Source organism: Sminthopsis crassicaudata, chromosome 4, assembly GCF_048593235.1.
Source record: "Sminthopsis crassicaudata isolate SCR6 chromosome 4, ASM4859323v1, whole genome shotgun sequence".
Taxonomy (NCBI): Eukaryota; Metazoa; Chordata; class Mammalia; order Dasyuromorphia; family Dasyuridae; genus Sminthopsis; species Sminthopsis crassicaudata.
In genome coordinates this window covers 195484999-195497782 of record NC_133620.1, presented here as the reverse complement: position 1 = coordinate 195497782, position 12784 = coordinate 195484999, and the positions used below count along the sequence as shown (strand labels likewise).

Genomic DNA, 12784 nt, shown 5'->3' with positions numbered 1-12784 from the left:
ATCTATCAGAACCTATACTCCAATAGCATGGCTTTGAAGAGCTTATGGACTGGTGACCATGCCATAATGAAACATCAAAGTAGGAATTTTGTGAAGTAACAAAATAAGTTACTCAAAGCATAGTGTCTCTGGGAAAAAAAAAAGTTTTGTCAGTGGAATATACATAAGCAAAATGTTTTTTTCAAGGAATCCTATTTATACTTTACTATTATTCTTCAGGGGAAAAAAAGCTCAAAAAGAGGATTTCAGCAGACTCATTCAAAGCTTGGTGCCATTGGAAAGGTGAGAAAAAAAAATGAAGATACTATTTTTCCTTTAAAAACATTGTCCTCACTATGCCCAAAGGGATATAAAATTGTGCATACTCTTTGATTCAGCAGTATTACTACTAGGACTGTGTACCAAGGAAATCATAAAGGAGGGAAAATAACTGTTGTGTGCAAAAATGTTTGTAGTAGCTCTTATTGTGGTAGCAAAGAATTGGAAAATGAGTAGATGCCCATCAGTTGGAGAATGGCTGAATAAATTATGGTATATTAAGGTAATGGAATATTACTGTTCTTTGAAAAATTATGAACAAACTGATTTTTAAAAGGCCTGCAAAGATTTACATGAACTGATGGTGAGCAAAATAAGCAGAGCCAGGAATGCATTATACACAGTAACAGCAAGATTGTGTGATGATCAACTTTGTTCTTCTCAGTGCTTCAGTGATCCAAGACAATCCTAATAAACCTTGGATAGAAAACACCATAGGCATCCACAGAGAGAACTATGGAGATTGAATATAAATCAAAACATGCTATGTAAACATCTTTTTTCTGATTTTTTTTTTCTCTCTCTTTCATGGTCTTTCTTTTTTGTTCCAAGTTTTCTCTCCCAACATGGTTCATAAGGAAATGTAAATTTAAAAAAAAATCAATACACATGTATAACAAAAAAAAAAAAAAAACAGTTAATTTTTTTTTTTTAATAGACTAGGAATTTTTAGAAATAAGTAGTAAGCTGTTTTGTTTATACATAGTCTAATTTAAGAATACCTTGAAGTATCAAGCTGTGTCAATTGACAATATATATATTTTTAACTGAGAAGGGAAAGAAAATTCATATAAGAGGAAAAGTTTTATTACAGAGTAAATTTATAATCAAATTTTTGCATCAAAAAAATTAAAAGATTGTCCTAGTTTAACCAGATAAATGCTATTTTAAAGTAACAGCAATCGTCTTTAGCTTTGTTTTCCCTTTTAAGTCTGCCAATGAGAGTCATGTTGTGAATTCAAATGTGAAGACCATCCTAAATATGATGAAACATGGCAACTCACCTTCCCTTCAGGGATGCCCTGAAGCAACTGAACGCAGGGCTATTAGTAAAAGAACTGTCCGATGCAGACCCATATCCTCTTACTCGAGTAAATCTACTTCAGCTGGTGATGGTTTAACTGACCTAGTGATGGCTATGCAAGATGAATTAGACCAAATGAGCATGTAAGTATGTCTTGAAGGGTTTGTTTTCTGGAAAAGAGGTGACATAGTATTGAGATAGTTTGTTTTCCTGGGTATAATGTCCCTTATAGATTTTTGCATTCCTTCTTTGGCCTTAATGTATAGTTTATTTTCAAAATATTTGGCTTTAAAGAATTACTTATGGGGCATCTAGATGAAACAGTAGATAGAGTACCAGTCTTGAAGTCAGGAAGACCTGAGTTCAAATCTGGCCTCAGACACTTAAACTTCCTAGCTGTGTGACCCTAGGCAAGTCACTTAACCCTAATTGCCTCAGTAAAAGAAAAGAAAAAAAAGAACGCCTTGTTTTGGGGAGTTACTTCAAAGATGTTATATTTCACAGAGTCCAATAATGTTTTATTATACTTATCTGATGATAGCTTTTAAAAAAGTATCAATTCAATATGACTACTCAAAATGTTTATCTTTTTTTTTTCTTAAATGAATGCCCCATGGCTTGTCTTACATGTTTGTTTTTTTTTTGTTTTTTTTTTTTTTTTTTTAATTCCTGCTATTTGGCCTAATAGCTAAAATTTTCTTTATAAGCTTCAAGTTCTGGAACTTTATAATCTTTTGCTTTATCTGGCAAAAGACATTCTAAAGAACACTTTCCTTTTAGAATTGTGATTTCATTAAACACCCAATAATGCATATATTTGTTGTTCATCTGTTATCAGAATTTCAGAAGTAGAAGTACTGGGAGTATATAAGGTGCTACAAGTGACAAATATGTATCATGATCCAGAATTGATCAGGAATAGTCTGTCACAGATCTTTGAGGGATAACAATTCATTTAGATGTTTATACGTTTAGTTCTCTAATTAAGCTTAAAATAGAAACTAAAATGCTTCTCTCTGTCAACATTTGAAATCACATATTTAATGTGATCTGAAATTTTCCTAGCCAACAGTTCTAGAGTTGAAAGCTTAGTTGTCACTATATTAGGAATTTTAATCCAAGAGTTTTTTTTTTTTAATGAAGCATTTAAATGTAAAGAATTTTTTAAAAAACAGCTAGAGACTGATAATGCAGTAAAAATCAGAAACCTCAAAAACCAAGCTTTGTACATTAGTATTAAATATACAACAATGCTAAATAGAAAGTCTTGACTTTTAAAAATATTAACCTCTTATCTCTTAGGAGTTACATGAGTTTTATGAAAATATTGTTTTGTGAAATATACTGACAGCATATATCATGACTATAGACATTGATAATATTTGCTTTTCTCACTTAGTGAACACCAAGAACTTTTGAAGCAAATACAGGGAAGCCCAACACTTTCAGCTAATGAAGACATAGAATATGAACTGGAATGTTTAGCTAGAAAAATGGAAATGAAAGAGGAGCAAATATGCAAATTGAAAAAATATCAAGACCATGTAAGTTTTTCTTCAATGGTTTTAGTAAAAAGTCTATATCATTAGATTCTGGTGCTAGCTATAAAGGTATTATATTGTAATGCTGGAGAAACTGAGGCAAGATAGATATCAGAGAGTATTTAATAATTTATTTAAAAGGGGGAGATATACTGGGATCAAATGGATCCTTGGTTTGGTTCCAGGGCTGAATGAGACTATTTTCTCCAAGAATCTAGAAAACAATGTGAGTTCTCAAAGACATATATACACAAGGGATAGACTGAGGCAGAGGTGGAGTCAGAATGCTGAGAGCAGGAACAGAATTCTGACAGGGTGGGGTGAGCCACTGAAGATGGGGATGACATAATGTGGGGAGGCACCCCCAACATGGGGAGAGTCATCTTGATAAGATGGTATCTGACATTCTGGTAGCTTGGGATGGGGAGAGACATTCTGATATTCTACATAAGATCTTTTATCCTTATCAAATATTCTGGTAAAGAGGGAGAGGAAGTTTTGCAGGACTGAGAAGCAGAGAAACTGAGTCAGGACAATAAAAGAGAACTGTGGCATAGCATTCCACACTCTTCTGAATATTCAAATCATTGAATTATCTTCTTCTAAAAGGTCTTAGCACCATAATTTTGATCAACTCTATGTAAAGCAAATAAACCAAAATAAAACTAGAAAATGCAAGGGCAAGTCTCTCCCTGATTACCCCAGAATTATTAGCATCGAACAGCATTCCTCATTTAGGGAGACATACAGGCCTCCCTGTTCTGGTCCTCTGCAGTTGGGGAACATCTCCGCCAGAGAATCCATTTTGAAACAGACAGTTCACTGTGAGTTAGGTCTGTGCTCATTTGTGCATTAAACTCAGCCTCTGTTGAGTAGCAGTGCTCAAGATAGACCTGTCCCCTCCCAATAGAACAGGAGCCTGCTACTAGGAAACATTTCTGAGGAGATTATGCCATTAGACCAAGGCAGGTAACCCTGAACTATTAGAGACCTGATATCAAAATGCTGAAATAGTAATTAAGGAACTGGGGGTAACAAGTGTGGAGAAACAAATCAGAGAGATTGCCAGTCCTAGGACAAGTGTCTGATTTCTGGTTGTTTCTAAAAAATAATCCCCAAAACTGAGTCTCCCAGGGCAATTCCAACAGAACAAGAGAATTCAGAGTTAAAACATAACCAGCAAATCATAGTCTAGTAAATCATAATCCAGTAAATTTTAAGCAAGGAATTAAATAATTTCCAATTCAATCTGAACTAATGAAATAGGGGGCAGGGCAGAAGTGCCTAAGAAAAATACATCTGTTTTTCCCAATTTCCTGACTAGTTTCAACCAGTTTCCTTCCTCCCTTTTTTTTTTTTTACACTGAAAAGAAATTATCAAATTACCATTCCACATATAAATCATATAACAAACTAGTACAGTAAGTTTCCTAAAAATCCCTCAAACATACAGCAGTAGTTAAACAGTTTTAACAAATCTTAAACACAGTAATACAGCTAAAATTTTAACAATAATTCAACCACTTTTCCACTCCCCTCCTACACCCCCCCCCCTTCCTGCTGAGGAGATGCTCAGTACATGGAGGGGATGGACGTGGCTGAAGCTACCAAAGCTTCAGATGGGCCTATCCATGTCTCAGAAGCAAGTCAATACCTGTAACTTTGACCAATATTTAGAACAAAAAACCCCACAAATCTAACAAGTAAAGGTTAGAACAAACTGATACAAAATGTGAAAAGGACAGTATGAATTGGCCAGCAGCTTCCCAATAGATAAAATATCGATTAGGCTTTTGTCCTCTCATTATTTAGAAATTTGGCATGCAAAGGAAATAGTAAAATTGTTTCCCACAATTTTAAAATCATCCTAAAATTTCTAATCACATGTTTCTCCAGCCAGAGTTCAAAGCAATTAGCATAAACTCCTTTTGTTCTCCAGAAGTCTTATCTAGAGTAACTCAATTCAAGCTACACCTGAATTTAAACTACCTAAGTGCCAGTTTTTAAGTTTAAAATCATTAGCAAATTTTATACGAAGTAATTCTCAAATTTCTTAATTTAGCAGAGCTCTGAACCAAAGTCACAAACAAGTCATATAAAACACATGGACATAGGACTTCATAGTCAAAAACATGAAACAAAACATTTAACACTGACCAGGGGCTATCTGGAAATTTTAGACTAGTCCTGAGAGAAGTTAGCTCCAGAGTCTTCCTTCCCAGAATCCAAATGGAGCCTTCTTTTTTTTTTTTTTTTTTTTTTTTTTTTTTTTTTTTTTTTAAGCCAGATGGTGTCTTAAAAAAAGACACCCAGGTTTATACTCTGGAATGCCCAGAGTTGTGCCAACTGGCACACAGAACCAGATGTGTCTTAGGAGACACTTAGGTAGTGCCCCCTGCTTCCAAAGGACCCTACTCCCAGAATTTATGCCCATCACCATTTCATAATTCTGGGAATCCAAGTGCTAGCACAGACAGACCCAAAAGGTACTCAGACTTGACTCATTCTCCTGTGGCCGAAATGGCCACAGTTGTGGCTGGAAACTGCTATTTCCCGGAGGCTCTGGAAAAAAGTCCAGAGGGCCAGCCTCTCCAGGCCAAGAATTCAGATCCGCAGTCACCCTGAGGCCCAAGGGAGAGGCCTGAAAGTCTCTTATCTCTAATTCTGCCCATTTTCTTAACATCTTGGTGAGAAGCCTCCAAAATGTAATGCCGGAGAAACTGAGGCAAGATAGAGATTAGAGAGTATTTAATAATTTATTAAATGGAGAGATTTTCTGGGACCAAATGGATCCATGGTTTGGTCCCAGAGCTGAATGAGACTATTGCCTCAAAGAATCCAGCATACAGCAGCCCATATGAGTTCTCAGTGACATATATGCACATGGCTCAGACTCAGGGGCTAGACTGAGGTAGAGGTGGAGTCAGAGTGTTGAGAGTAGGAACAGAACTGAGAGTAGGAACAGGACTCTGACAGGGTGGGGTGAGCCTCTGGAAATGGGATGACATATTGGGGGGAGGCAATCCAGAGATGGGGAGAGGCATCTTGATAAGACAGTATCTGATATTCTGGTAGCTTGGGATGGGGAGAGGCATTCTGATATTCTAAAACATAAGATCTTTTATCCTTATTAAGTATTCTGATAAAGATGGAGGGGAGATCTTGCAGGACTGAGAAGCAGAGAACTGAGTCAGGATGATTGGAGAAACTGAGTCAGGACAATAAAAGAGAACTGTGGCATAAGAATATCAATAAGGAAAATATGAGCAAAATAAGACATTTGCTATTATGAACTACTAGATGAGAATCTATTAATTGTAATATTTATAGGCAACAGGTAGTGAAGATAGAAAAGAGTCGATTTTTTTTTCATTTTTTCTTAAATGGGAATTTATTACTGTTGAGGTGTGAGAAATGAGTGTTGAGAGATCCCCTGGTTGATGCAGCAGGTTTTTTGCAAAAGAATTCACAATTCCGATTCAGTGAAGTTTGAAGCAAAAAAATGGGTTTATTACGCTGAGAAATAACTCCTCAGTGGGCTCTTCCAAAAGGAATTTAGTAGAGGTTTGGGATTCATCATTTGATTATATTGGTTTTTTTGTGGCCTGGAGCTAGAGGGCAATCTCCAAATGAATTTGAGGGATTAATTTTCAACTCAATAAAGGGTAGTGATTATGCCCAGACCAAGATCTCCAATTGAATTATAGGAGGAGATTACCATCTGGGAGTTTCCCCTATGAACAGGACAGTGGGTCCTCCCAGAGGCCAGAAGGGTTTGAGATTTCTAACCCAGGTCTGCCCTTCCCCCAAAGATCAAAGGGGACACAGATCACATCATTACTCTTATAAAAATTTAATAAATAAGTAAGTAAATAAATAATCCTATATATGTGTGTGTATATATATATGTGATATATATGTGTGTGTGTGTATGTGTGTATATATACATATATATATACATATATATATATATATATATATATAAAATACTTAAAACTTTTTTCAAGAAAGGTTTATGTATTCAGTTTTGCTGAAGCCATATAAGAATAAAATTTGTTTTCATCTTTTGTACTTTCTGTTTTAGGATTCTTCTCACACTTTGTTCTTCCTTCATTCCCTCTGTAGATTTCCTTCACTACTACTTCCATATTTATTTGGCTTCTATATACCTAGATTCCCTTACCATAAGGCTAAATCCAAGCTTTACCTCCCTGCATAGTAGAGTGACATCTAGAAATCCACCACAACCAAAAAAAAATATCAGTTAAGTCTTCTTCTCTAAGAAAAATCTGACAAATATATGCTAAGGAGTTTAAAAAAAAAAAAAACTGGATAAAAGTCTTCATGCATTTTTCCCTGATAGTATACAGTATTTTAATAGAACACCTCCTAATCCTTAACTTGAGAATCAACAGATTCCAGTGATGTAATGAAAATAGTATTAGACTAGAAATCCTATAGCATCTGACTTCTGGTCCCACCTTGGTATCTCATTTCTTCTATACCCTTAGGAATATCACTTCACCTGGCTGGGCCTCAGTTTCTTTGTTTAAAAAAAAAAAAAACAGAATTGACATGAATATCTCTAAGATCCTTTCTGTCTATAATGATTTTTGACTTTATAACCAATAGAGACAGGTGGAATTCCAGAAACCATAAGATACTTTAGGGGAAAAAACTTTTAAATCCCTTGAGCATTCCTAAGATTTGTAATATTCCAGAATTCAGTGCAAATATCATTTGAGACATCCTTGTGGTCAGTGGAGAACTGACTTTTCCATGAGATTAGCCATGATAGTTATATAAGTATATCTATTTTTCTATTTTATGTCCTATTTGATGTCAGTACTTGGCATATTATTGATCATTGTTATTTCTGCAATCAAGTCTCTCATAGACTTGTATGATTTTAACATTTACATGAGAGACACCTTATTTGAAAAGACCTTTTAAGGATATATTTGTTCTACACCAAGTCAAATGCTTTTGAAAAAAAAAATCAATAAATTATTAGCAAAGCTAGAACTTCTTCTGTCCTTACTTTCATTTTTAGAGCCATAAACATATGATCTGCTGTAGCAAATCACTTGTGAAAGTCTGATTCCTTCTCATATTTTCATCATAGTACCTTGAAAAATACATAAACTATTTTCATAAAGACTTCTTAGATGTGTGACAAAGCCTTGCATATGGTATATGTTCCAGTAGCTGCTGATGTTTTTCCCTGTTGCCCTTTGTAAAAGCATTTGTTTATAATATTTGCATTCTTTTGAAGGATGTTGAAAATTGATCCCCAAATGCCTTTAATAGTTTGTCACCTCCAATATAAAGTTCTTTTGCCCAATTTTTGTCAAGGATTGGTGTTCTTAACAATTTCATCTTCTTTAATACCATTATTACTTATTCAGGTAGATACTAGGTAGTTGTAATCTAAATTTGTTGGTTTAGAGTAGCTGTTATGGAGAGTCCCACTTGTAGATAATCAATTGCATATGTTTTGAGGTGTTCTTTGCTTCTTGTTTATATGTCTCAAAGAAAAAGCCTTACCCTATTGTCTTGTTAACTACAAGATTGAAAAGTTTGTATCTTTTTTTCTTCCCAAGGTAAATAAATTACAGCCAAAATCTCCAAACTCCAAGAGTGAAGGATTTGACATTCAGTCAGAAGAGGAAAACCATAAAGAAGCAAAGAAGGTGCCAGTTGTGGTGGTCACCAGAAAGAGCACAAATAAGACTAAGTCTCCTCCGAAAAACTGCAAGTGTCAAATACCAGAAAAGTGTTTCCAAAAGATCCAAATGACATTAAGGAAAGATGATGTCAAGTGGGAACAATAGAACAGTGGTGTAAAATTCAGTTTCGATGAACATTGCTGATCATTGGGAATTTTTAATTATCTGAAGTGTATTTTAATGTAACTTTTAAGAATTTTTCCAATTATGTTTCATACCCATAAATTATTAATTAAATAGTATTGTTTTTAAAAATTAATGGTGAATGATTTAACAGACTAAATGATGTTTTTTCCTTATTCATTAAAATACTATGGTATGATTTCATCATGTTTTAGAAGAATTATTTATTTTTGTATTTGTCTGAAACTAAATTTTACTAACAATATTGGCAAAATTCATTCTTGTTTCAACCTCACAAAATTTGAGATAAGGAATTTTAAAATCTGTAATTTGGAGGGAAATGGAATTGGTGCTTCTCAACTTCTTATTAGATCTATGAATTAATGTTTTAGAGAAGGAGAAATTTAAGATTAAAATGTAGTAATTTTTAAAAGTAATAACCCTTGATCACTTCTTTACTTGACCAGTCTGTCCACTGTTTTCACAACAGAACATGCTTCATCTTTACCTTCTTAATTTTACTTATAACATTCCTTGATCTTGGAATGTACTTCTTTCATCTCTGTCCAAATCCTAACCAGTCTTCAAAGCCTAATCCAAATCACAGCTTCTCTATGAAATCTTTCCCAGTCATTTCAGTGGTTTGAATCTCTCTTTTGCCACTTTTAGTATTTATTGTACTAAATACTTTAAGTTAATCACTTAGTGTTCTTAAGCTTGTTTCCTCATCTCTAAGATTAGAGGCTAGATAACCAATGAGGTTCCTTCTGAGTCCAAATATGTAGTCTCTTCCTTCTTTTCTTTTCTTTTTTTATTTAATATTTCATTTTCCTCCCAGTTAGAACAATTTTTAACACTTGTTTTTAAAATTTGAGTTCAATTCTTTTCCTGCCTGCCTCCACGCCCATTGAGAAGGCACATGTGAAATTATGCAAAATATATCCATAAAAGTCATGTTGCAAAAGAAAACATAGATACTCCTTCCCCAACTCACACATACACACAAACTAAAAAAAAAACAAAAAAAACACCAAAGTTAAGAAAAAATGTTTCAATCCATATTGAATTGACACAATCACTTCTTTCTCAGATTTGAATAGCATTTTTCATCTTAAATCCTTCAGAGTAGTTTGGATTATTGCATTCTTTGGCATTAGTGCATGGAAGTCTTTCCAAGTTTTTCTGAGAACATCCTGCTCATCATTTCTTTTAGAACAATAGTATTTCGTCATAATTACATACCACAATTTATTTAATCATTCTCTAGTTGATGGGCATCCCTTCAATTTCCAATCCTTTCCCTAAGAAAAAAGCTGCTATATTTTTGTCTATTGCTACTTTTCCTTTATATATATGTGTATATATATATATATATATATATATATTTTTTTTTTTTTTTAGGATATATGCCTAATAATGATTTTGCTAAGCCAAAGGATATGCATAATTTTATAACTCTTTGGGAATAGTTTCAAACTTCTCAAACAGAATTTCATACCTTTTCATCATTTATCAGTTGGGAAATGACTCGTTTTTTTAAATAATTTGACTCGATTTCCTATAAATTTGAAAAAGGACGCCTTCATCATCAAAGAAACTTACTTCAAAATTCTTCTCAGAATTACAATTGCTAACTGTATTCCCTCTCCCCATTTATTCTGTTGCTATTGATCTCACCCAGTATGCCCTCTCCACACTCACTGCTTCTCTTATCAGTTTCTCCTATAGATTTCTATAACCATTTGGACCTCTCTCTTCATAAACTACTTAGTCTACCTAATGTCTTCAAAATTTGACAATTTCCTTTTGAAAATAACATTTAAAAATGTTTATAATTTTATTTCATGTAAAAAAGAATTTTTAGCATTTCATTTTTAAAACTGAATTTCAAATTCTCTTCCTTCCTTCCTTCCTATCTTCCTCACTGAGAAGGCAAGCAATTTGATATAGGTTGTACATGTTTGATCATACAAAACATATTTCCATATTAGTAATGTTGGGAAAGAAAAAAGCCTCTCAAAATAAAATTTAAAAAGAATGCTTCAATATGTATTTGGATATCATAAGTTCTTTTTCTAGAGATGGATAGCATTTTTCATTGTAAGTCCTTCAGAGTTGTCTTGGAGCAAAATCATTCATAACTGATCATCTTACAATATTGCTATTACTTTATATATAGCACATTTTACTTTGCATCAGCTCAAATTTTTTTATCTCAAATTTTTAAATTATCTCTCCTATTTTTCAGGGCAGTTGTTTTTCCAATGAGATTGTTGTCTAGATTGTTTCTTGATTTATCTTAAAGTCATTACCTTCCACTGGCTCAATTCTAATTTTTAAGGAATTATTTTCTTTAGTGAACTTTTGTACCTCTTTTTCCATTTGACCAATTCTACTTTTCAAGATACTCTTGGGACAGATAGCTGGCACAGCAGATAAAGCTCTGAAGTCCAGGAGGACTTGTGTGACTCCAGGCAAGTCACTTAACCCCAATTGCCTTGCAGAAAACCTCAAAAATAAACAACAAAAAATATATATATATATGAAATATTCTCCTTGTTAACTTTTTGTGCTTCTTTTACCATCTGGTCCAGTCTAGTTTTTTGGATGTTTCTGCATTACTTTTTGTGTGTATGTATCTCCTTTATCTAGTTGTTGCCTTTTTTTTTCATGATTTTCTTGTATCACTCTCATTTCTCTTTCAATTTTTCTTCTATCTAGATTTTCAGAATCCTTTTTGTGGTTTTTCTGTGTGTGTTTTGATCTATTTTGTCACCATAGTAACTTCCTATCTTCAGAATTTTTTTCTGTTCATTTTCCCAGGGTAGAGGATGCATTGTCCCAAGTTTTTGTGCAGTTACTTTCAGAGATACCTCTAAAGCCAGTAAGTTTTCAGTTTTTCCAAGATGGTATCATCTAAGAAGAAGTGTGTTTACTACTTTCCTGGCCTGTGCTCTAGTCTGTGAGGGACCACAAGCTCCAATACCTTTTCTCAACCATCTTGACTCCACCTTCCCCAAAACAGACAATTTCCAAACCCCAAATTGTCCCGCCATAGTACTGTGATTCAACCATAAAAGCTTCACTTTTCTACCTCTTTTTTCCACTTTATAAATATCTTTGCTTGGGGCATCTAGGTGGCGCAGTGGATAGAGCACCAGCCCTGAATTCAGGAGGACCCGAGTTCAAATCTGGTCTCAGACACTTAACACTTCCTAGCTGTGTGACCCTAGGCAAGTCACTTAACCCCAGCCTCAAAAAAAAAAAAAAAAAAAAAGTATAAATATCTTTGCTCTAGTTCCCCTCTGCAATTTTTATTTCTTTAAATTAATATTTTATTTAAGACTTAAGAGGGAACATCAATATAACCAAATAAACTTGCTTAGTCATTTAATTTATTTCATTCTATTAAGTATCTGTTTTTAAGTCATTCCCTCTGTCTTCATCAGGTTTTTTTGGTCAAGTCTCACATAGTTTTCCTCTTACATGGGAATATTTAATAAACACCCATTTCTTCTGCTTCTGCTTTTCTTTTGTTTTGCATTATTTCATAAAGTAGTGGATAGAAAACTAGAAAGATCTGGATTCATGTCTTACTTCTGACATATTTTAACTGTCATTTTGGATAAATCACTTAATAGCTCAATATTGTAGGCAAACTTCTAAGACTATAAATTGCAAAACATGCACTTCAGGAATTTTTTCATCTAGGAGTTCTGTATAAAATCACAGATCTGGTCCCTATCCCTATTATTTCATGACAGTAATCTTTTTACTTATTGTTCCTGTTCTTTCTAAATTTTCATTTTTAGTGAGTCCACATTCTCTAAGTGCAGTGAGTGGAGTTATATAAGGGTCAGAACTAAAGGGCTAGGGAACATGATTCCCAAGGAAATGCATCCAGAAAGAAAGAGGAGTATGAGGGATATCCAGAAGAAGGAGGAATTAGAATTCACTCTGTCTTTGACAAAAGAATTTGCTATATATTATATATTATTAAATTGAGAGTAGAGATTTCTGTTATATGAAATTTGTGCTGGGTAATATTT

General features: G+C 33.9%; 1 protein-coding gene across 1 annotated transcript in view; it reads left to right on the top strand.

Annotated features, from left to right (window-relative positions):
* The window catches only part of CEP57L1 (centrosomal protein 57 like 1), a 61069-nt gene extending 52130 nt beyond the window's left edge, over positions 1-8939 (top strand). Inside the window, 4 exon segments of the mRNA XM_074310143.1 lie at positions 220-282; positions 1250-1485; positions 2742-2886; positions 8487-8939. Of these exon segments, the coding sequence (XP_074166244.1) occupies positions 220-282; positions 1250-1485; positions 2742-2886; positions 8487-8717 (675 nt within the window). The 3' untranslated portion in view covers positions 8718-8939.
* The last annotated feature ends 3845 nt before the right edge of the window (positions 8940-12784 follow it).